At 36.4% G+C, this 24642-nt stretch overlaps 1 protein-coding gene across 2 annotated transcripts in view; it reads left to right on the top strand.

Annotated features, from left to right (window-relative positions):
- Positions 1-24642, top strand: part of LOC120351955 — a 56020-nt gene that overhangs the window by 12951 nt on the left and 18427 nt on the right. The window contains exons 1-2 of one of the 2 annotated variants that reach the window (XM_039430996.1): positions 15673-16067; positions 23202-23324. In XM_039430996.1, the coding sequence (XP_039286930.1) occupies positions 15902-16067; positions 23202-23324 (289 nt within the window). In that variant the 5' untranslated portion in view covers positions 15673-15901. Of the gene's footprint in view, positions 1-15672; positions 16068-23201; positions 23325-24642 lie in introns of those variants that run through there. The other variant, XR_005571656.1, reaches the window with a different exon arrangement.

Raw genomic sequence — 24642 nt, 5'->3', positions numbered from 1 at the left:
TAACCTGAAAGCCCACATTCTAAAAATGCACCCTTCATTTGCTCCATCAACATCCAAGGGAAAACAGTCAACACAATCATTGCCAAGATCTCTTGTTGCTGATTCGGTATTGGATGAGGATGAGGATGATACACATACAGTTTCAACAGAACCAAATGTAACTTCATTTTTAGCAGCTCCATCCACTTAAATTGCAACAACAAAGTCAATAGGTAGGTCAAAACAAGCTACTTTAGGCCGGTCTTTTGGGGTTGGGATGCTGGCAGCTATACAATAAGGTGGGAAAAGGCATGGACAAATTACTAACCACATAGTACATTTAATATGCAAGGCATATCTGCCCTTTTCTCTTGTAGAGAATGAAGCTTTTGTCAAAATGTTCAGAACTCTATCACCACAATATAAAGTGCCATCAAGAAAAACGATTAAGAAATATATAATGGATAGATATGATGAGGCATCTCGGCTGTTCAAAGAAAAAATTTCTTCTTTATCAAGTTTTTCTATAACAACTGACATTTGGACTGAGACACTTCAAAGTAAAAGCTTTCTTGGAATAACTCTGCACTATCTTAGTGACTCCAATGAAATACAATCAAGCAATTGGGGTATTTGAATTGGATAATAGTCATAAATCTGACTACATTGCTACAAAAGTTCTTGAAGTTTTTGATGAATGGGGTCTTCAGAAAGAACTGCTCCACACTGCAGTCACTGATGGTGCTGCAAACATGGTGAAGGCCATGGAAATTGCTTTTGGGAAACATAAGCATGTTGTATGTTTTGCCCATTTTCTAAATTAAGTTGTATTTCGGTCCATGGAGGCTGTGCCTGAAATAAACCCACTCATTGACAAGGTTAAGAGGATTGTCACTTGGTTTAAACATAGTGTTCGACCTTCTGATGAATAATTGAGAGCTCAAAGTCAACTCGAGCTCATTCAGAGTGTTGAGACAAGATGGAATTCCACCTATTCAATGCTAGAGAGGTTTCTTAAACTGAGCCAAGGTTAACTTGTTTTCATGGTGATTAATAGTGGTCCAGTCACTATGTGAATTGGTGCTTGCAATTTATATTGTAGCTCTGATTTTTTAATATATTATTTGGGTACATAAGAGAAGTCCAGAACCAATTTCTTCATGCAAAATTTCCTTGTGCTAGATACAGAGTGGCCCAAAAACCTCGTATTTTTGGCTCATTTTCCAGTTTTCAGCTATTTCTGTCAAATCTTGTAATCGGACAGAAAAATTTTCTCTCGCCTTTTTTTCTAGATTATAAAGATCAGAATAAAATGAGATCATTCGGAACTCTCTATCTTCAATGAGTACTGAGTTATGATTTTTCAAAAATGAGTGAAATTTGAAGAAAAAATCTATTTTGATGAATTTCAGTTTTTGATCAACAATATCTTCCAATTGTTACCATTTAGATGTATAATTCAAAATCCCTCTGGGCGTATTTTTGTGCTCTACAATCTGATATCAGGTAGAGCGCTCTACCTCATATAGATTTCCAGGTACACCTGACAACAATGTTCCTTGTATTGTGAAAAACACCTAATTTTCAGCTTCAACCATCATCACCAATTACATAGTCTTCACATTGATATTTCACACAATGACATAAGTTCATAAGATTATGTTCTATGAGAATCACCCTATAGATGCACTTCATTTCAGTATTTCCTAGTGGAGAGGTGCGCTTAAGGACACTTCAAGGATCAAAATTTCAAACACTTGACAAAATGCTCAAATTTCATCGTACTGCACTTCATTCTTCTCAGCTCGTCAAGGCGGTCCAAAATCATGCATCATAAGTCAAATTCGGTAAAAAGGTGGAAAATTTATTGTTGAGTGTACTTAAGCCCATATTCCAATACACAAAAATTGGCCATGTTAGAACACCTATGTGTATGTATATCTATATGTATCTTTAGTGACATAATACAGAGGTGCCCACCCCTTCCAAGGCAAGATGCACCTGCCAACTCTCCACTAAATAAAAATTTAGTTCTAGCCGGCCAAGTAAGGCACCTTATTTTACCCTCTCATTAGATCTAATTTTATAAGATCACATGTGGAACTGATAATGTCTTATTAATTCCATCTTGATTAATAATATCATGTCCTTCCGTATGTCCGTATAAATCCCAACAAATGTCCAGATAGCAAACCTGATAGCTATCATGTCCTACCAAATGTTGTATCTTGTGAGTAAAAACTAACATTATCAATATTGTTTTTTCCAGCTGGCATTTTTGGATTGATGAATAACAGCAATGAATGCTTTATCAACGGGACCAAACAGTTGTTGCTAGCTCAAGCGAATTTAGTAGACTATTTTAGCGATTGCCAGCAATCAAACGTCACAAAGTGTGTGTGATTGTTTGAAAAGGAAAAGTTCAAGTTCAACAAATCGCTACCTTGGTTTGACAAGGTTCTAACTAACAAAATCATCAAAATTCAGTTTTTTTTGCCTACTGTCTTCCAGGCATCATTATCTACCATTACATTTAGTCAAGAACCAGTTCTGCCAATCCATAACAGAGATATTAGAATTACCAAGTTCCAACTGCATGTCATTGAGATCTGATGTTACTGACAAAGTTCCAATGGCAGATGGAACCTTGTCAAACTATCATTTTGTAGTTTCCCGCCGTTTCAGTTTCAGCTCGCAGTGGTTTGTAGGTTAGTTTTGCATTACAGATAGATTGCAGTCTGTGTTTGTGTTGTTTCAACTCGTGTCGATGTTTTTCTATGCTTTATGCTTTATAATATCTCATTATTAACAATTATTTCAGTTCAAGCTAATGCTACTAATATTTATACAATGTGTTAGATTTGTGATAAAATAATCATGAGTGGTTCTGAAAGTGATAAGTCAGAGAAAATGTCTGTGGATATTTTTGATGATTCTGAAGATGATTTTATACCACCTACATCGTCAGATTCTGATTCAGAAAGTTCTGAATATTTCGATTTGAATGATGAAACCAATTTGTCAAGGTAAGATGATGACCCATTTTCTCATTTTTGTGTATTAATGTGCTCTGATTTCACTAAAAAAGCTACGCTAGGAGTTAAATTGAAAACTCAATGCCTGATTCAGCTGATATTTAGACTATCTTGTAATATTTTGTGTTCATTTTATGAGCTGAGACAAGTTGAATACACATAGTCTTTATCTCTAATAACACTTTTCAACTTTAAAATAGTGAATTTATGGTCTGATCGATGAGACCAACAATTTTCAACTTGACCTATACTTAAGCCTAACCTAAAACTCTTGTCATTACGTTTTGTTGAGTAGGTACCCTCCCAGTACCAGACCGGCTGACATGGTTGCATTACCAATAATGTTAATTTTTTATGATTGTGGGATATCAGGCAAGACAAATTGAACTCAATCTATCAAATTTCAGCTCTTAATAAACTGTAATTTTCTCAATAGGCCCACTTTTTTTTTAAATTTCACCTAGGGAATACTGTCTCTGAATTGAAATTTTATGATTTTTATTCAGCTTTCAATTTCTTCATTTTGTTATTCAGTATCAATTTTATAGCATGCAAAAGTATTATTATTATTATTTATTTGACCTAAATAAAATTATTTATTTGTTGTTTTTTAGGAGAGAAAGACTTGTACAGAAAATAGCTCCTGCAAAAAGGAAACTCATCTATGAAAGCGTGTCTTCCACTATTACTGATGAGGTCAATAAAAACATGGACATGGACATCAACCAAAATGGAGAGGTTGACCGAAACACTGGAACTGTTAATTGGTAAGATATTGCAAGAATATGATTTTCATGTAACTTATCAAACATGGAATAAGTTCATACTTTAATTTTTCAAGTTTTATTTTTCATTTAGATGCCTACTTATTGCAACAGCTTGTAGCTACATTTTATTGAGCTGCATGTACATGTTCAAATTTTCCATCTAATTCTGCCAAATAGAAGAGCTTCCAATTCCTTGAAAATCCTTTCTGATTTCTTAGAAGAAATTTGATCGAAAATTTTGATGTGTTCGCACAGCTTTAGATTAATGAAATAAAATGTGATAGGCTATGGAAAGTATTCTATGTTGGAATGGATTAAAAGATTCCAATGCAGTGTCCAATTTTTTAGTTAAATTGTAGAACTAAAAAGATATGCATACATTTCACAACAAGATTACTGTAATCTAGTACCAAGTAGCATACTAGTATGATAATGTAACATAATAATTTGGTACCTAGATGTTATATGGTACTAGGAACATTTTTTTATTGCATTCTGTTTTACAGCGTGAACAAAAAGTCCCTATGAGTGAAACATTGCCATCATGGCATACTGATTATAAAACAATGCCATCATGCAACTACTGCAAAGAGACTTTATGATCACTCTGTATCAATGCTTCCAGTAGTAATATTCCGGGAAGAGTCTAATCTGAGATGCCTCTTGTTTAATTTTCTCAAGCTTGACTTACAGGAGACCTGTTGTCTCCATTAATAAACTTATTATTATTACTTAAAGTTATGTTGGCAATGTAATAAAAATGAATAATGAGATGATGTTAACTCATGCATCATGATTCATAAATCTTTGTTGTTCTTTTTCCAAATAGATAATGTACATTTCAAATGAACTTTTTCTCATTTCAGACATGACATCTGCGCCGAAAACCCTGTGGAGACACCTCATCTTGACATTGCATCGAATATTATTACTGCACCAGTCACTCCTAAGAAGAAATTTAGAAAGATCATGGCAAAACCATCTAACTGGAAAAGTAATTTAAGGAAAGAACAGTGTCAAGCTGGTAAGATGTATGTGAGTTGTAGGGGCAAGGAGGTTCCTGCAAAAAAAGTTGAGACTCTGAAAAACTGTAATACTTCGTGTAAATTCAAATGCAGCAGAAAAATATCAGATGATGAACGAACCGAGCTTCATAAATCATACTATTCTATTGGAATTAATGAGAAACGGCATTTCATAATCAACACATCTGAACGATATCTCACAGCTCGTCCTAAACGATCAAATGATGCTAATTCTAGAAGATTGTACTCTTTCAAGTATTTTTTCAATGTGAAAGGGGAAAAAAATCAAGTATGCAAATCTTTCTACCTAGGAACTCTTGACATCTCACAGAAACCAACTTATACAAAAAATTGCATCAAAAAATTGCACGCATCAAAAAATAAAACAACTAACACTCCAGAGCATCAGAGAGGTAGAAGTTGTGAAAGCAGGCGAAAACCAACCGGTGATGTTGATTTTGTAAGTGAACATATAAATAGCTTCCCCACTGTTGATTCGCATTACTGCAGAGCTAGGACAGATAGAAAATACTTGTCATCCGATTTGAGTATTGCCAAAATGTTTGAATTATATGTAGAAAAGTGTAGGGAAAAAGATTTAGTTACAGGGTTTGTGGAATAATGCCACACATATGGTTTTAAAATTGACTTATTAAATCCTAAAATAGGAACAATAGAATTGACTTGTGTTAAATCAATCGGCTTGTTTGCATAAATTTCTGTTTGTAATGTATTATTATTACCTTTAATTTGTAATTCTTCTGACTGTTCTGATATATTTAATTTTCGTTTTATTGCTTCTATAATGTTATCAATTTCATATGATCCTGTATCAAGTTTTATTAGATTATCACCATACTTGAAGCTTGAATTTTCTCCTTTAATTATGTTTGGAATTGAATTAAATGTCCATAAGTTTATAAGTCCAATCTCATATGCTCTACCACCAGGAAATTCTAATATTTCCGATAACGTCTCATGCAATTCACTTGTATTTGAGGAAAGTGTTATTACCACCATTTCTGTATTATATTTCGATCTTACTTCTAGCACTTAACGTTTATAACTGATTACACAAAAACAGTAAACATAGATGAATATGTGATATTGCTTTATTCAAATTCCTCCCACTACCCGCATATCTTGGGTATGGTCTCAAATAATATCCTCTCCCCTTAACATGATTCTTCAATTCTCTAATAGCATTATGACAAATTAAATCACTTATTGATTTAGCATTGCTACCAACAGTATGATTCCTAGCTTTGGTTCTCCTTGTTTTCCTGCTCCTCGTACTGCTTCTCCCTCTATGCCCTGACCCACTAATTGCAGCTTTAGTTTTCATTGCAAGATTAACTAAATAACTAAGAGCTTTCTCACCAAGAGGTGTCTTAGGATCTTTAAATATTTTCCAAGCTTTATCAGCTAGAAGACGATCTGCTTTTCCTATTTCTTTGTTATTGTTTGTTCTACTATAGGTCACATCATGCCCTTGTCACGCTAAGTCAAGCTGATTTATAGGCTTGACCTTATTTTTTATTTTTAACCTTTTTTCATGGTCAGTACCTGGGCCACAGTAATTGTAAAATTTTAATTGGCCAGTTTGGCTAATACCTTCCGGGAGGTGTAGCTCCAGAGGGAGGGCTCCAATTGACTTATTAATTACAGTAGAAGCAATGTCTTTAAGTTTAGAAAAAAGTCCACTTCCAACAATACCTCTTAAATTGAATTTTTTCGACTTTTTCAACTTTGATTGTGTTTTAGTATTTAAACTGGTATTTTTTCTACTATGTAAAACTTAAACCATCTTAATGCCAGCACAGTTTGCAGTATACTAATTGAATACAGCATTTGCATTCACCTAAGTATGTAGTCACCTATAAGGCTAGATAGAGGGACATAACTGTATTGTTTTATTAATACGAAGTAAAATGTTATTACCAATAATATCAAACTGAGGGCTTATACAATTATTTATTACATTATAATTTTTGTAAAAAGTGCAGACATCCTTATATGGGTCTAGCAGAGTTGCATACCAATTTTCAAGCTGATACACAAATAATTTAGGTATTTTATCAATACCTATTGCATCTATAATGCATGATTTTAAATAGAACAAGTACTGTTTCTTGTTCGTTATAAATCGCTCAATTATTTTGAAAACAAATCTGACTCAATATTATCTCTATCAATTATATCATTTGAATTATTTGATTGTAAAGTTATATTGAACTGATGAATATTTGTTAAATTAGTTGAATCGCATCTGCAACTTTTAGTATAATTTGCATATAAAAGCAGTAAAATTGCAATCCAATATAGCATAACAGTAATAATACAAAATGATTTCAATAAATTAATTGAGTTTATACAACTAATTTTCGAATCATCTAATCTGCCAAAGTTTTTTCATTTTCATCAGCTTCTTCTTCTTTGTTGAGTAACATCATGCTCACTCTACAATATGCTAATCTCACACTAACTTAGGTGTGAAAAGTTCAACAACCTGACTTAAACATGTTCAAACATGTACTAGTCTAACCACAAAACAGTTACGTCACAGATAGCTATAATTTTTTTCCTTTTTATTGACTGCAGTAAGTATAAATACGAGTGCAAGCTAGAATAGCACTAAGTTTGCTGAAGAAGAGCAGAAAGTGTTTTAGTGTTACTAGCAAGAATTATCATCACAGTCATCATCCTCATTTTCAACATTTGTAGAACAAGGTGAGTAGAATGACAAATCAAATTTTCTATATCCAATAACATTTTATTCATTTATTTATTATTTAAACAGAATTTATTAAAAAAAAAAATTTATTTATTAAAACAAAAAAAAAACTTAAAACATATCACCTGGATGCACTGATACTGCTAGAAACAAGCTAATACCAGTGGAAGTTTTCAGACATTTTCTAACTCATGAAATAAAAACCAAAATTGTGCATTACACTAATTTGAAAATCAATGAAAAAATGCAAATTATAACCCTCCTAGGAAAACCGTTGCTGCTTTGAGTGATAGTGAGTTTGATGCTCTGTTAGGGTTACTGATACTTTCAGCTGCTCAAAAAGACAGTCACCTTCCATCTTCTGAAATGTTTAACCCACAGATCAGTGGTTAGAGATATCATGCAACCATGAGCTGTGATCGATTCGACTTCCTGTTAGAGTGCTTACATTTTGATGATTCTGCTACCAGAGCTGAAAGGAGGGAAACACACAATTTCGCACCAATAAGGGAAATTTGGGAATTATTTATTACTGCTTGCATGATGCTATTGATGAGCAACTATTTGCATTTCGTGGAAGATGTAAATTTAGGATGTACATTCCAAACAAACCGGACAAATATGGCATAAAGTTAGTTTTAATGTGCGACAATGCCACAATGTACATGATTGATGCTATACCATATACTGGAAAAACAATGTCCACAGAAGGTTTACCTCAAGCTGAGTTTTTTGTGAAGAAGTTATCAACGACTTGTCATGGATCCAATCGGAATATAACCATTGATAACTGGTTCACGTCTGTTCCACTTGCAACCTCACTCTTGGAAGATCCATACAAACTCACTATAGTAGGCACACTGAGAAAAGACAAGCGAGAAATCCCTCCTGAAATGAAAAATCCCAAGGGAAGAGCCATAGGGACAAGTATGTTTTGTTTTGATGGGCCAAAAACTATGGTTTCTTACAAGGTTAAGAACTCTAAAGTGGTTTTACTTCTATCAATGTGTCATAAGAAACCAGTGATTGATCTTCACTCCAAAAAACCTCAAATAATCCAGACCTACAATGCTGCAAAAGGAGCAGTTGACACATTAGACCAAATGTGTCACCAGATTTCCTGTAGTCCAAAGACTAAATGGTTGCGTTTGTGTGTATTCTATGAAATCCTGAACATTATTCTAGTGAATTCATATGTCATATATGTGACAAATTTTGTGAAAAGGGGACAAAACCACTGTCAAGAAGAAAATTTGCAATGGAGATTCACTACAGCCTCATTCAACCCTGGCTGAAAGAGAGAATAAAGTGCCCAACTTTGACCCGGAAACTCAGAGAATCTATCGCCAATATTTTGAAAGTTCTAATGCCAGACAGGGCCCAAAACCTTCCTCAAAACATTCCACGAATCATTTGTGGGATATGTTCATCAAAGAAGAGGAGAATGACAGAGAACTGCTGCTGCCGCTGCAGGAAACCAATCTGTGCAGAGCATCGGGCAAAGTGCTGTGTTGACTGTGCCCAGGACTTGTAATACATCATATATCAACCTTACTTGTTTGTATTGATATGAATAACCGATTAGTGTTAATTATAGTTTGAATTTGTATCTAGAAACGCTTGTTTCAATCATTTTTCCACCAAGTCGTGATTTTTACGATAGATTAGCTTTAATGTCATTTTTAGATAGATTAGCTTTCTAGGGTTAATTAATACAACTAAAGAAAAAACGGTTTATCACAATTGTTGGCCTCACTGGATGAATCTGAACATGCACATCTTGTATGTCCATTTTGTTTTCACCGATTCACTAAGAGACCTAATGGAAAAAAATTTAGAGATACATTCATATTAGAATTTGCTCAAAATTCGGAGAACAGCAGACTAGTTTACTGAAAAAGAATACATTAGACTTGATTATTGAGTTTACAAATTATACAGCTACATTAAAATTTAAATATGTTATATATGCTGATTTTGAAAGTTTTATTGTCCCTGTTAATAATGCTGATAGCAAACATACTGAGAGCGATGATGATGACTGTGATGATTTAGAGAATTTAGAGAATAGGTCTTACACACATAAAACCAGTAAACATATTGCTTGCAGCTATAGTTATATAGTATTGAATCAAGAAGGAGAAATTCATCTAGGCCCTGTATTGTGCAGAGCAAGCTATGTAGGTGAACCGATAATTGAAAAACTTATTTAAGAAATTGTTGAAATAGGGAATGAGCTATATAATGATTTTAAAATAGAAATACCAATGCAAGAAATAGATTCGGCAAAACGCGAACAATTAAATTCAGCACCGAATTGTGTTATTTGTAATAGAATTTTTGAAGAAAACGATATAAAGTGCTTACATCATTGTCACTTTTCTGGGGCAGTCTTAGGATTTGCACATCAAAATTGTAATTTACAAGCTAAAATTCCAACTTACACACCTTGCATATTTCATAATTTAAAAAGCTATGATGCACATTATATAATCTTAGGCTTATCAAAAAATAACTCAAAGATTCGCTGTATAGCTCAAAACTCTGAAAAATTTTCAACTTTTTCAATTGGATGTGTTAAGTTTATTGACAGTTTTCAATTTCTACCTACTTCGTATAAATTTCAAACGAATATGTTCTGTTTTTAAGGATCCAGAAAAACAAAACTGTTTACTTGGAAAAGGAGTTTTCCCCTACAAATATCTTTCATGTGCTGAGAAGTTTGAAGAAAATGAACTGCCATTGAAAGATAAATTCTATAACAGTTTGAATGAAACAAACATTTCAGATGCTGATTATGCTCATGCACAAAAGGTCTGGAATATATTTCAAATGCAAAATTTAGGCGATTATCTTGACACTTATCTATTGTCAGACATTCTGTTGCTGGCAGACTGTTTCGAAAATGCTAGGAAAATATTCTTTAAAAATTACAATTTAGAAGTATGTCATTTTCTATCGCTGTCTCATTTTTCATGGCATGCTATGCTTTACAAAACAGGTGTACAATTAGAACTTTTAACTGACATACAGATGCATATTCCTATAGAATGTTCAATCAGAGGTGGATTCTCGGTCATATCCAAACAATACGGGGTCGCAAACAATATATTATATATGAAAGATTTATATGATCCAAAATTGCCAAGTTCATATCTTTGGTACATTGATTCGAATTCGCTGTATGCTACCATCATGAGTACTGAATATTTACCATATGGCAATTTCAAATGGTTAGAAAAAGAAGAAATTGAAAAATTCGATGTATTACAACTTTCTGAAACAGCTGACACTGGTTATATAATCGAATGTGATCCAGAATCACTACATGATTCTCACAATAATTGTTATACGTTAGCTCCTGTAAAAGACACACCTCCCATACATTCATTTTCAAATTATCAGAAATTTCATCTTCCATTTCATAAAATTTAAAAATTTATTCTGGAAAATTTAAAAAGAACGAGTAAGCTGGCCGGTTCGTTTTGTAATACTGAACAGATAGGGGAGAGTGGTGCAGCGAATGTCAGTCAAGCTAACAAGAGCGTCACAGAACAACCTCCTACTCATTCTCTCCAGCCGGCAAGACAAGTTGTGAGCGCATTGGAAAAACTACATTTTTTCAATAGGAAAAACTATGTAGTTCATTATTCTAATTTAAAATACTATCTTGAACAGGGTATGAAATTAGAGAAAATTCATTGCATCATAAGTTTTAGCCAAGCACCCACTCGCAGGCATTCTAGAGCTGTTTGATGTACAGAACGCTGGTGGAGTCGAAACTAGCAAGCAAGGTTTCATTAGGAACTCAGGAAATGTGTCGATGACTGATGAAAGAAGAAAGATAGTATTCGTCAATACTTTGGATGGTGTGTGTGTAATGAACTATGGGGACGAGTGGATACCCTTCCAGGCACCTGCAGCGGGGGAGAATGCTATAGCACCAACACCTCCAAGAGATGCCGACGCCCTCCTGCGACTGATGCTTGGTGATATCCTTAGGTGTGATCGTTCACTTAGAGAAATGTTCGACGAGAGCTGGTCAGAGCGGTTCATCGGGGGAGGGAATTGGTTGGAAATCGACAATCTAGTTGGCTTGGCGACGATACGGTATCCCCCACGCATAGAAGGCTGCAAGCGTGTTGTCTGTGACCCAGCACAGCCTAATGATCATGTTGTAATCAAGCAACATCAAGGGGCAACCGAGGATGTACTCCGTTATCTGCAGTTGGACCCTTCAGCTGACGCTTGAGATATGTCGGGATATGGCCGTGCGCGATGCGTCAATGCGGTAGACCAGATCTTCGCTGCTCGTACCTTGTTGTGGGTGTATGGGGGACGACCGCTGAGCTAGCTGTAGTGATGGGAATTTGCACCTACAACGTGTACAACAGTGAGTTGGCTGAGGAAATCAGGTCTAGACAGCAAAATAACATGTTGGATAGAATAATAGGATGGTGTTTGTACAACGAGGATTTGAGGAAAGTAAGGCTGCCATGGATATAGAAGACAGTGTTGTTTAGCCTGTCATTGGTGATCAGGCTGCATGATTAATACCACTGTGGCACAACTGCATGTATAGCGATGGTGATGATAAAGGACTCGACTATTTTGTAAAATCATTCTGTGATGGGGGAAAAATTCTGACAAAGTAGCAATGAGTAATATCGCCCTTGATGTTTTCAAGGCCTGTGGTTTAGTATGGCTGCCAGGGAGGAGTCTTGTCAGATGAGGGTGTGGTTTATCCCTTAGGGCGATGTCCTTTTGACCGGCAACCAATGGAGGATCATGGTGGCCATCAATGTCACTGAGATTGTAGAAGGCCTGCATCAGCTGAGACTCCGAACAGAATCCACCCAGGAACAACTCGTCAAACTTTCCCTCCAGGATCCCGTCTTTGATGTGCACTCAGATGCCATGAGGCATCTTTAAAGATCAGCTCGTGGAATCATTTATTGTCTTATTTCGAAATCTAATTTGGTTTACTTTTTCATTAGGCTAATCCTTTTCATCATAACTGTAAATGTAATTTAGCAGCATTGAACTACCAGACCGTTTTGTCTTCAATGATGATTGAACACACAGCGGTCACCTTGTTCCAATTTTTTATGTGAGGTTTGGTTTCATCCTCATTGAGGAATAATGCATACAAAACAATTTCATTCAAATCCACTTCATTTCGGTATACAGTCCACTTATCATCTTTAGCCTAAATCTCACAGTGGTCTTGAATTCACAAGCATGTTCAACTTGCACAGACATGCTAAAACATGTGAGGGACAATAGGGCTGAAAATCATATTTGTGGTTATTGTGGTAATTCATTTAATTCAGTAGCCTCAAGGAACCACCATGAAAAAGTCTGCTGTAAATTCTTAAATGATACAGATTTTGAGAGTACAATGAATATTATCTGTGGGAAATGTGGGAAGGTTTTATCAAGGCCTGATAGTAGAAAGAGACATGTAAATATATGCCATGAAGTTTTTAGTGATATATGCTCTCATTGTGGGTATAATTTCCCCAATATTTACAATCTATTACTTTATGAAAAATCTTGTAATAAGTCAGACGTCCAACCACCAAAACAACAAAGAGCTGAACTCTCACTCCCAATATCGCTGATTAGAGAAATTGGAGGAGCAAGTCGGGAGGTGAAGGACGAAGTGCTACAGAATATGAATCACGATGAAATTCACCGACTTGCTACTCAGGATTTCCTAATCATGCGATTTGGGAGTGAGTTCCACAAAAGTAAAAGGGAGAGCATTCATTGGAATTATACTGGATCGAAGATTAGAGACATAACTAATTTAGTGGTTGCAGTAAAAAAATTGAATCCAGAAGTAAAAAATTTAACAGAGCTATGCAACCCCGCTCATTTTCCCACTGTTATAGAGATCGCTTTAAGTTTAAGTGGTCACATTCCAGATAGTGGAAAATTGGAAATCCCGTCATTGCCATACTCTAAAAATTGCTGTATCATTAGCAATGAGCGTCGAGTTGTTCTCTGAATATGAAAAAGAGAACCAAGATATGAAAAAATATAAAAGGTTGAAACATTTTCTTAAATTGATTGATGATCTATGGGCAAGCCGATTTGGCAGAATTGCAACAAAAATTCTAAAAGCATTGCAGGAAGGGAAGCTGCCGAAGTTTGCCTTAGAAGAGGACATACAGAAACTCTGTACCCATATTACAAACAAATATAGAGGCCTTATAAGTAAAATTATAAATGAAGTGAACAAAGATGCTCCCTATGATGAGTTATTAGAGATGCTCATCACGCATGTAATGTGCCTTATTCGTCAGCGTCCAGTTGGTAGGTTTGCAGGTTAGATCATGTAATTAAGTGATCCTATGGATTCTCTGGACGAGAATAACAAATTTTCTACTAGAATAGGAAATCAGGATGCAGAAATATTACTTTGTTTTCTGTTAAAAGTTATTTCTTTTAAACATCGATAATTACTTCTGTTCAAAGTGGGGAGAGCTAATCTCCATAAATTTCAGATGACAATTATTCCAATAGTTATGTTGATAAGATATATTATAATTTTGATATTCCACTATTATTTGCCGTAGTACTAGTTGATTATTATTCAAGAGTGGCCAATACATAGCATGTAGGCTCCATGCTTAAGATAGAAATAACCGAAATGATTGTTATACAGTAGGTTAGGTGCGCTAAGCATAGATTTGTTGCATAATTCGAAACTCTTTTTTGAACTCCTTAAAATTATTCCAATTGAAAATATTTGTTTTTGAATTCCTATTGTTAGAGGAGTAGAAACTATTGTAGATTGTTTATTATTTTAAGCGGTCCATGACATGGGGATTCACGATCTCGGCGTACTGTCTGACACTCCACGAGCTGGGCGACATTCTGATTCTGACGTCACGGACGATCTGTTGGACCACGGCTGTACAATGGCATAACCATCTAATTTTGCCGAATGCTGTTGAACTACCAGAGTTTGTTATTCCCAATTGGAAAGTTCGCCGAATCGAGGTAATACATCTCCAATTTTTCTACCAAACTGGAACAATCGGCGAATAGTGGGGGAAGTTATTCATTTATCCTTGTCAGGTTGGAATATAATAGTTTGTTCTCGATAATGAATTATTGTATTCCTTTCACTGTCCGTGTTGAGTCGGAAATGATCGAGCAGTGTATTTGAGGAACAGTTGACCGCAACACTACTGGGGTGATGTTAGATGAACGAATTGGACTGCAACCTAATCAGAGATTCACCGATTTTGTATTTGTGGAATCTTAGGTAATCCAAGTATCCCTTGAACAGTAATTTCTTTTATCTTTTATTTTTGAACATGCATTAATTCTTTTATTGGATATTGAGTAATACTTGGGTGGACTTGCTTATAATCTGTTTTGGATTATTTTCCTTGTATTCAAGATCAATGTTGATCTTTTGGGGATTTCAGTTACATACTGGGTATCCTTGGATTCCCTAGATTCTTTCTTTTTGAGATTGTCATTTTCAGGTTTTGAAAATTATTAAGTAGTGGTCAACGACTGTTGAAAATCATGTATTGCCTTGTTCATAATATTTTTTTTTTAATATATTGGTAATTTATCCACCAAATGAGCGTCAGTGAATTTTAGATTGATTAGACCCCTTTCCCTAGATTAGAAGTGGTCGGGCTGGATTCTTTCAAGTGATGAATCAATAACACTGTTCACACAAACATTTCTTAAGTGTGACAGTAAGCTGCGCCGCACTCTGCTATTTTGGTAACTATACCAAATTTCCAAATTCTATATTTTTCAGACATATCTTTTCAATATCCATATTTCCAAATTTATTACTTAATATTTTTGATTGATTCATTGCTTGCCAAGCATGACAGCTTGACCGCCAGTCTAACCTGAGGAATGTGGTTTGATTGTCGATCAATCACAGGTTAGGGTATTGTAGTCAGGTGTGGATAAATTTAAATTTCTGAGAGTGGAAATAATTTAATGCATCCATATTATCTTCATTTAGAGTATTGAGATAGACAATCATCATTGGTTATTTAGTATTGAAGATGCTTAGCATGGAAATGTTAATAATATTGACAGTACTGTTAGTTAATGTGCCTTACAAGATCTAAAAATTAAAGATAGAATCTTATACATGATAATTTTACTTTGTCTAATTTTGTACAATGTTGCATACCTTTTGTTGGATTCTGAGTTGAGTTTGAAGTATGAATTGAATTCAAGGTATGAAGTGACTTTGAATTTGAACTTTAAAGACTTGGTCTTAAAACACAACGATTTTGAAATTTTCTATTTGCCATTAATATTTTTATTTTCTTTTCAATTTTTTGTACTAGCTTGCTCTAGCTTGACAAGATGGAAACCAGCATCCCAAATATGTCCGGACAACCCTCAGATACCACCCGGGAAGTAAGGGATCAGACTGTTCAGGGAACAGAATCCACAGAGTCCCCATCAAGTATGTTTTGGGAAGTAAAACATGAGATAGAGGAGAAAATAGCTTCAGGTGGGGGAATGAGAGGTTTGTTAGCTCGAGCTATTAACCCTAATCATTTAGTAAAGTTTCAGATTCAATTTGAACTTAGAACCATGGGAATCCCCGGGGAGGAAATTGAACCTATGAGTGTAGATGATCTATGTAAGAAGTATAGAGAGGTGCGAAAAGAGCATGGGGAGGGGGAAAGACAGTTACATAGGTATAATCACTCTGACGACTCTGCCAAGTCTGAATTAAGTCAAATAGACAATATTATAGGATGGATAGAGGGCTGGTGTGCTAGTTTAAGTGGGGACATGGAGGCCGAGAATAGGAAGGAGGTTTTCCTCAAAAGTATGTCCAATGTGTCCCACTGCACAAATAGAATTATCTACTTGGTGACATTTGCCCGTTTTGAAAAGAAAGAGAGCTTGCTTTCAGATTTGGATCAACGTATAGAGAAAATACTAGGGATAGTTACATCATTGTCAAATTGGCAACCTGGACCTCCTAGCCGCGGAGCTTCACCAGTGCCGTATTCAACAGCCATGTCATCTCCAACGGTCCCTGAGGCTTCTGCAACTACTACTACTTTAGTGCTGCCTCCAACACAAAATTTGCAGAAAGTAGGCAGACCTGAAGTTTATATTCCTGTTGAGCCAGTTGGTCGTGCTCCTCTCAGGACAAATAATCCAAGGTTGACCTTGAACATTCCGCCTGCAGGTGCACATCAATTCATGCCAGTGCAACCTAGTCAATTCAACTTTAATCCAGCAATTTCCACAGGTGTCCCTCGTTTAGACCCAAGTGCATCTTCACCTTTTGGAAGTTTGTACAACAAATTACAGAATCCAGTCGAGTCTTTATTGAAAGAGTTACCTGTCACTGATGGATTGACAGTTGAGACTTTATTGAAATTCTTGGGAGTGGCATTGAAAATTAGAAGCCAAATTGGTGTAAGTAATTTGCATTTATTTCAGCTGTTGCAACCTTTTGCGGTAGGGCCTTTAGGGGAACGTTTGAATTTTGCAATCAATTCAAACATCAGTTTTGACCAATTTCACAAAGGTATTTTACAATATTTCATTCCTCAACGCTTGTTATCGGTCATTGAGAGAGAACGTTTTTATCGTTTACAGAGCTCACAGGAACCACTTTGCAGTTACATTGTTTCGATCAGGGAAGCTGCAAGTTTGCTCAGAATCAACTTATCTGAGGCAGAAATAGTCCACACAATTTGTTCAGGCTTGAATCCTGCGGAAAGATCTCGTCTTATTTTCCAGGAAAGACCAACCACATTTCAAGCTTTAAATGAGATGAGTGTATTATCACAGAACCTGAGTTTTGCTGACAATGAGCGAGCCTATGTGGAGAGTTCGAGAATCGGTAGCGTCAGGCAGACCTCTACAGCTTATGGACACCGGGATAGGACCTGCTATGAATGTGGAAAGAGAGGTCACATTGCTATGAACTGTAGGTCAAAATCGGCACAACAACACGCTGGTACCTCCAACAATAAGCCTGATGTCAAGCAGCCTGGACCAAGCGCAGTTGGTGGAAGTGGAAAGGTAACTTGTTTTAATTGTAAGAAGGTAGGTCACTTTGCACGTGACTGTACATCAAAGAGGTTGTGACTAGTCAATGCTTGTCTTGATGAAAATTCCAACTATGAGTCCAAAAACAAATTGTTTACCAACTTGGAGGGATACAAGGGTAAACCCAGAAATAGAGTTATCTCTAAATATGGTCAGAGGAGCAGGCGTTTGGATAAGCGGCATCCTGCCAACCATAAGGCTAGAGTACTCATGGATGAAATCCTGCCTATAATTGTTTGTTTTTTGGGTTTAGGGGCTTTGGAAACACCAGCTTTGATTGATTCTGGTGCTGTTAGATCTATTATTTCTTCTTCTGTTCTGGATCAATTGTTAGCCAATGGTGACCACATTGTCTTCTCTGAAGAACATTTTGTCTGTACCACTGCAAATAAAAGCCCTCTTGTGTTGAGTAAGTCAGTCTCGATAAAAATCAGAATTGAAATGTTGCCTTTCCTGTCATTCTAGGGTGTGATTTTATTAAGTTTTCCCAGCTGATTCCTAATCTTTTCAACAATTCCTATTTCTTTGGCTTCAAACCACGGATTAAATTCAACTTTGTCACGGAGTGGAGATCTTTGTTGTCACCACTGATTGCATCTATTGGAGTCCTTGATAGTAACAGTCCCTTGTCACAGGATGAGCAGTCCGGTTTAGATGAGGTTCTTGGTGATTTCCAGGATGTATTATCCAAAAGATTGGGTAAAACAAACTTGTTGGAGTATAAAATCCGTTTGACCTCAACTGAGCCTGTACGTCGCCCTCCATATCAGCTGAACCCAATCAAAAGGGAGATTGTTGATCAAAAGGTAAAGAAAATGTTGGAGGAAGGAGTAATTGAGAAGGCTGTTTCCAATTATTCAAGTCCATGTTTTCTGGTACCCAAAGGAGATAAGAATGACTCAGACAGCGAATCATGGCGGTTAGTGGTGGATTATCGATTTCTAAACAAACGTATCTTGTTAGATTCTGTGCCTCTTCCTAACATTGAAAGTGCCTTTCACAACTTCAATGGAGCCAAATTCTTTTCTGTACTGGATTTAAATTCTGCTTATTATCAGGTTCCTCTGCATGAGTCCAGTAGGGACTACACAACATTTTGTACCATGAGGGCAACCTACAGATTCTGTCGTGTGCCATTTGGACTGGCAGTTGGTTCACAAATTTTGTCCAGTGTTCTGGATGAATTGTTTGAAGAAGAGAAATATAAATTTGTTTTTCATTATCTCGACGATATTGTCATCTATTCAAAAGATTTTTCAGATCATTTGTCTCACATCCGGATTGTGCTATCAAAATTGCGGCAATCTGGATTCACCGTTAATCCTGACAAGGCTAGCTTTGGGAAAACCCAAATTTCTTTTCTGGGTCACATAATAAACGAACATGGAGTAGCTGTGGATCCAAGCAGGACTACTAGTATTCGAGATTTCCCTCCTCCTAAAAATCAAAAAGGAGTTGCTCGGTTCATTGGGATGGTTGCATATTATCACAAGTTTATCCCTCATTTTGCTGAGATTGCTGCACCCCTCAATGCATTGAGGAAGAAAAATGTCAAATTTGAGTGGACTGATATTCATCAGGAGGCTTTTCTCAAACTTAAGAAGGCCATTGCCAACCCACCTGTATTACTAACTGCCGACTTCACCAAACAGTTTGTCTTGCAGACTGACGCCAGTTCAACAGCGATTGCAGCAATTCTATCGCAGGAAACAGATGGCATCCTCCAACCTATTGCATATGCATCCAAGAAGTTGACACCTAATGAGACACGTTACAGCACCTATGAATTGGAGTGTTTGGCCGCTATTTTTGGGATGGAGAAGTTCAAAGTCTACTTGCAACATGCCAAGTTTAAGTTGCTTACAGACAATTCTGCTCTGTCTTGGGTTCTCAACAACCCCAAAGGTGGTCGTATTGGTCGTTGGGTATTAAGAATTTTATCGTTTCAATTTGAAACAGTTCATGTTGCAGGAAAATCAAATGTCTGTGCTGATTCTTTGTCCCGCATGTTTCAAGATGAGGAGGAACCTCTAGAAACCAAATGAGCGTCAGTGAATTTTAGATTGATTAGACCCCTTTCCCTAGATTAGAAGTGGTCGGGCTGGATTCTTTCAAGTGATGAATCAATAACACTGTTCACACAAACATTTCTTAAGTGTGACACATTGTTGACATCAAGTTACGGGTTTTCTTTTGAGCTTTGAAAATGTTTGTGCCATAAATAGATCGATATTTAAACATATACTTTGAAATCAAAGGTCTTACCATAGAGGTTACCGGTAGCTATTTTTCAGACTAGGGTACCTGTAGCCTAAAATGGATTATTCAGTTACTAGATTATGATGTTATTGCAATCTGATTTCATTATCCTAGTTCTAGTTATGATAATTGTTCTAGTTCTAGTTATGATTGGTTGTTAAAATAATCCATTCGTTTCTTGAACTGAATAATCCTGATTTCTGACTAACCTATTATTAACCTATTTTGGTAACTAGACTTGCTAGTATCCAAATCAAGATAACTTTTTGAAAAAATGTATCCAGTAAGGGCCAGTTTCCGAGCTCGGGATTTAGCTAAGTTAGCTTTTATCTCTACATTTTACATCAACAAATCTCAACCAAATTGCATAGTGCAGAGTGGATCTTACTGGATTCAAAGATTAGAGAATATTGCTTCAATAACATGAAGAAAAAAACAAACACAATTGTAAAAAAACTACAGTCCCTTGAGAACAAATCAAACAGAGGTAAGAGCTCATCAACAGGTAGGCCAACAATAAACAAATTTGCTCGAAGAGTGGTGTGAACCTATCAACAACAAACTTTTCAACAGAAAAAACTGAACATCTGGGAAAAGGAAAGAAATTTAACATCCGAAAAAGCAAAACCATTACCAGTACTCAACTATTGGTTGCTTATCTCGATAAAAATACAGAAATCAGTAAAGACATACTTTTAAGCAACAAGCTGATATTTTAGTAAGATTCCTGAACTCCAAAAAGACTATCCCACAAAAGGAACTGAATGTACTCAAAACATTAAAATACAAAGTAAAAAACAATAACCTAATAGCAACTAAATCAGACAAAGGAAATTCCACAGTCATCCTCAACAAACAGGATTACACAGACAAAGTTGAAAACTTCATTGTAGAAAACAAATTCAAACCAACTGATAAAGATCCGACAGAAAAATTCAATCAGGAAGTGAAAAAATCTATAACCAATATTAAGACATTATTCACTTCATGGGAAAAAGAAATTTGATACCAATGAATGCTTCAACCCCAAGACTATTTGGCCTACCAAAACTCCACAAAGCAGGTATTCCAATCAGACCTGTAGTCTCATACGTAAACTCTCCTCATTAGCTGGCTCACAAAATCAATACAGGAAAAGCACATCGTTTCAACCCAGATTTGGAATCAGAAACTCAATAGAACTGGTGGAAAAACTATCGAAGATGCCAGCCCCTACCACACACAAACTGGTGTCTTTCAGAAAGTGTTCACCTAGCTACAAGAATCCTCCACACAACTTCCATGGACAACAACAAAATACAGGAATTAAACCAGCTTCTTCAAACTTGTGTGAAACAGAACTTTTTCAAATTCAATAACAGGATGTTCCAACAGGAAGAAGGTCTAGAAATGGGATCATCATTGTCTTCACTGTTGGCTGAAATCTGAAATCTGAAGTGCTTTATATTAATAATTATTTCTGAAAGAACGGTCAGCCTTCAAGGGTCAAGCCACACGAGGCGTTTTTTTTTGACAAGTTGGTAAAGCAGGAAGCTCTCCGTTTGGCTGATTCCCGAACGTCAACCTAATCAGCCAATCGGAGAGCTTCCTGCTCTGTCGACTTGTTTTTAAAAACGCCTCGTGTGGCCAGGAAAAAAATTCGGGGGGATCATAAAATTGGAGTAGAAAGCACTAGAACTTTGAGGGTGTCACCGGGGGGGTGTGGGGGGTATGGAATACGCCCACCAAAGGGTCCGGGGGCCCACCCCCGGAAAAGTTTTGAAAATATACCTTCAATTTGGTACGATTTTATGCAATTTCATCTTCAAAAGAAACATTCCATTCAAGTTTTTTTGGTGATCGACAAGCCACTTATTATTTCGATATCCCTTGAAAATTTCATAGGCCTATTGGTTTTTGATTTAATAAAAAATAGTATGGAATGGAGTAGAATTTTATTTTCATTCAATTGTTTGAAAAAATGGTAATTTTGTAGAAGGCCTACTCATTATTGTTCTGATAACAAGCAAGAATGCTTAAATTTTGGCTTCAATAAAGCACTACTTCAACCAATATTATAGGCTTAGTTTTAACTTGATTAACAATTTTTTTCAACTTCACTTTATTCTTACTTGAATATTCAAACCTACATTGTTTTGGGGGGATAAAACATTTTTTTCAAATATCAGAGGAATGTGTCCCTCCTGTCCATGGTGGAAATTACGCTCTTTCATAATAACTGTGAAATTTTCGGGGGTACTCTCAAGAAGAAGCTGAAGCTGCTGGAGCTTTGTTCAAGTATATGAATGAAAATGAATAAACTATAATCTACTAGAACAATATAAGCTATATTGAATTTCTATATAATAAAATAGATGGTGGAAGTGATCTAACTTTGAAGTGCTATCTCTAAGTTTCTCTTTCTCCTGCTATCTAATCCATACGCACTAGAACAAATAATGTCAATGTAACAATGCTTGAGCGTTGGGTTTGACTATCTCAAAATCAATCCTTATACCTTCTTTGTCATCCATTACCCACATTTGTATGATTCATGAATAAAATAAACTAAACACACTAATAATTGATCAAAATGACAGTGATCAAGTTCAAATCGAAAATTATTTATCATGCAAGCCTTTGCTCTTAATGTCACTTTAGCTTGATAACATTTGAGACATGTTATCATTCACAAATTCCTGGACATCGTAATAAGCATTGGTTCTCAGGGAAACGGTCACAACTCACTCAAAGAACACTCACCATTGTCTATAAAAAAAAAAAATAGCGCATTATTATTATCACCTTGCTAAGCTATTGCAGTGCTATTCTCCAATCCCTTATATATTTCTCGACTTACATAGTACAATATAACGAAAATATGGTATTAGATGCTAATTTTTGTGGCTGATCCAGCCACAAGAAATTCAGGTTCCATTTCCGGGGGGGAGGGAATACATCCCCATATCCACCCCTGGATATGCCACTGCCATCAATTAATATAATTTCTACGGTAATAAAACCACAAAGATGAGTCAAATACAACGAATTTAGTTAGAGGAAAACACAAACATGTTTGAACACCTATGTAGTCATCTTCAGTGGCATAATACAGAGGTGCCCACCCCTTCCAAGGCAAGATGCACCTGTCAACTATCCACTAAATAATTTATTTCTAATCAGCCAAGTAAGGCACATTCTTTTACCCTCTCTTTAGGTCTAATTTTATGAGATCACATGTGGAACTGACAATATCTTATTGATTCCATCTCGATTAATAATATCATGTCCTTCCGTATGTTGTATCTTGTGAGTAAAAAATAACATCAATATTGTTTTTTTTCAGCTGGCATTTTTGGATTAACAAATAACAGCAATGAATGCTTCATTAACGGGACCATACAGTTGCTGCTAGCTCTTCAAAATTTAGTAGAAATTTTCGCGATTGCCAGCAATCAAACGTCACAAAGTGAGTGTGTCACTAACTAGACATTCAATTTTATTTGTTTAGTTGGTGGCTGAGGGTGAGTTATAGACCTTACATATTTGGTCGCAAATAGGTACAGTACCAATCTCATAATCATGTTACAAATCCTATAAATACGGTGTGTCCCTAAAATGTGTGAGGACATCATTACAAATAAAATGAGTAAACTGCCAATTTTCAAACTGGAGCTAACTAAAATTGATAAAATCTCTAGTATAGGCATATTGACAGTGCTGTTTTTTTAAACTGTAGGTTCAGGTTCAGGTACTCAATGATCAAGTGCATGAACCTGAGCAAAACTTTTCAGTTCACCTCAAAAAGGCTGTTTTCAAGCTATTTGGGGACAAGGAAGAATTTAGAAAAATGCCACTTTTACCTATAGGGCTACTAGAATTATTGAAACAGAAATAATATTAATTTCTATTTCCATTAATAATGTATCAGGCAAATCAAATATAAACGGGATTTTTGTTCCTGAGCGCCTACCGTTGGTAGGACTGGGACCGCGCTGCTAGTACGCTTGGGTGGGGTCACTAGGAGTGGGGAGAGCCAGTCGTCCCACACTTCCAGCCAGTTTTTCAGTTACAATCACGATGTCGGAGCAACAAGTGCACCCTTCCACTGCGCAACGTATTATTATAAAAATTCTTGCTTGTGAAGGAGTTCCAGCGACGGAAATTTTTCAAAGATTGAGTGCTCAGTTCGGGGATCAAACATTGTCTAGGACTCGTGTGTTTGCGTGGCATAAAGAGTTCAAGGAAGGGCGAGAATGAGTGGAGAATGAGAAACATGATCACCGTCCTCAGACCAGCATTACAGACGCAAACATTCGCGCGGTTTGAGACATTCTTGACAAAGATCGATGGGCGAAGGTATCCAAAATTGCAGAACAGGTAGGAATAAGTTATGGGAGTTGTCAATCGATCATCACAAATGATCTACAGTTCTGTAAAGTGTGTGCCAGATGGGTCCCTCGCCTATTGACCGCAGATCAGAAAAGGAGACGTTTGGTAGTCTGTCAGAGACATGCAGCAAGGTTCACGGAAGAAGGGGAGACATTTCTGAGTCGGATCGTCACCTGCGACGAGACGTGGGTCCACCACTACACTCCGGAGTCAAAACAAGCCAGTATGGAGTGGCGGAAGAAAGGGGAGGCAGCCCCTGTGAAAGCCAAGACTCGACTGTCAGCTGGCAAGGTCCTTTCAACCATCTTCTTCGACCGGTGAGGCATTTTGCTCATTGATTTTTTGCACGAGCCACGCACAATCAATGCTGCTTACTACTGCGAGCTGCTGACCAA

This window comes from Nilaparvata lugens, chromosome 6, assembly GCF_014356525.2.
Source record: "Nilaparvata lugens isolate BPH chromosome 6, ASM1435652v1, whole genome shotgun sequence".
Classification (NCBI taxonomy): Eukaryota; Metazoa; Arthropoda; class Insecta; order Hemiptera; family Delphacidae; genus Nilaparvata; species Nilaparvata lugens.
This window is presented reverse-complemented; position numbering and strand designations above follow the sequence as displayed.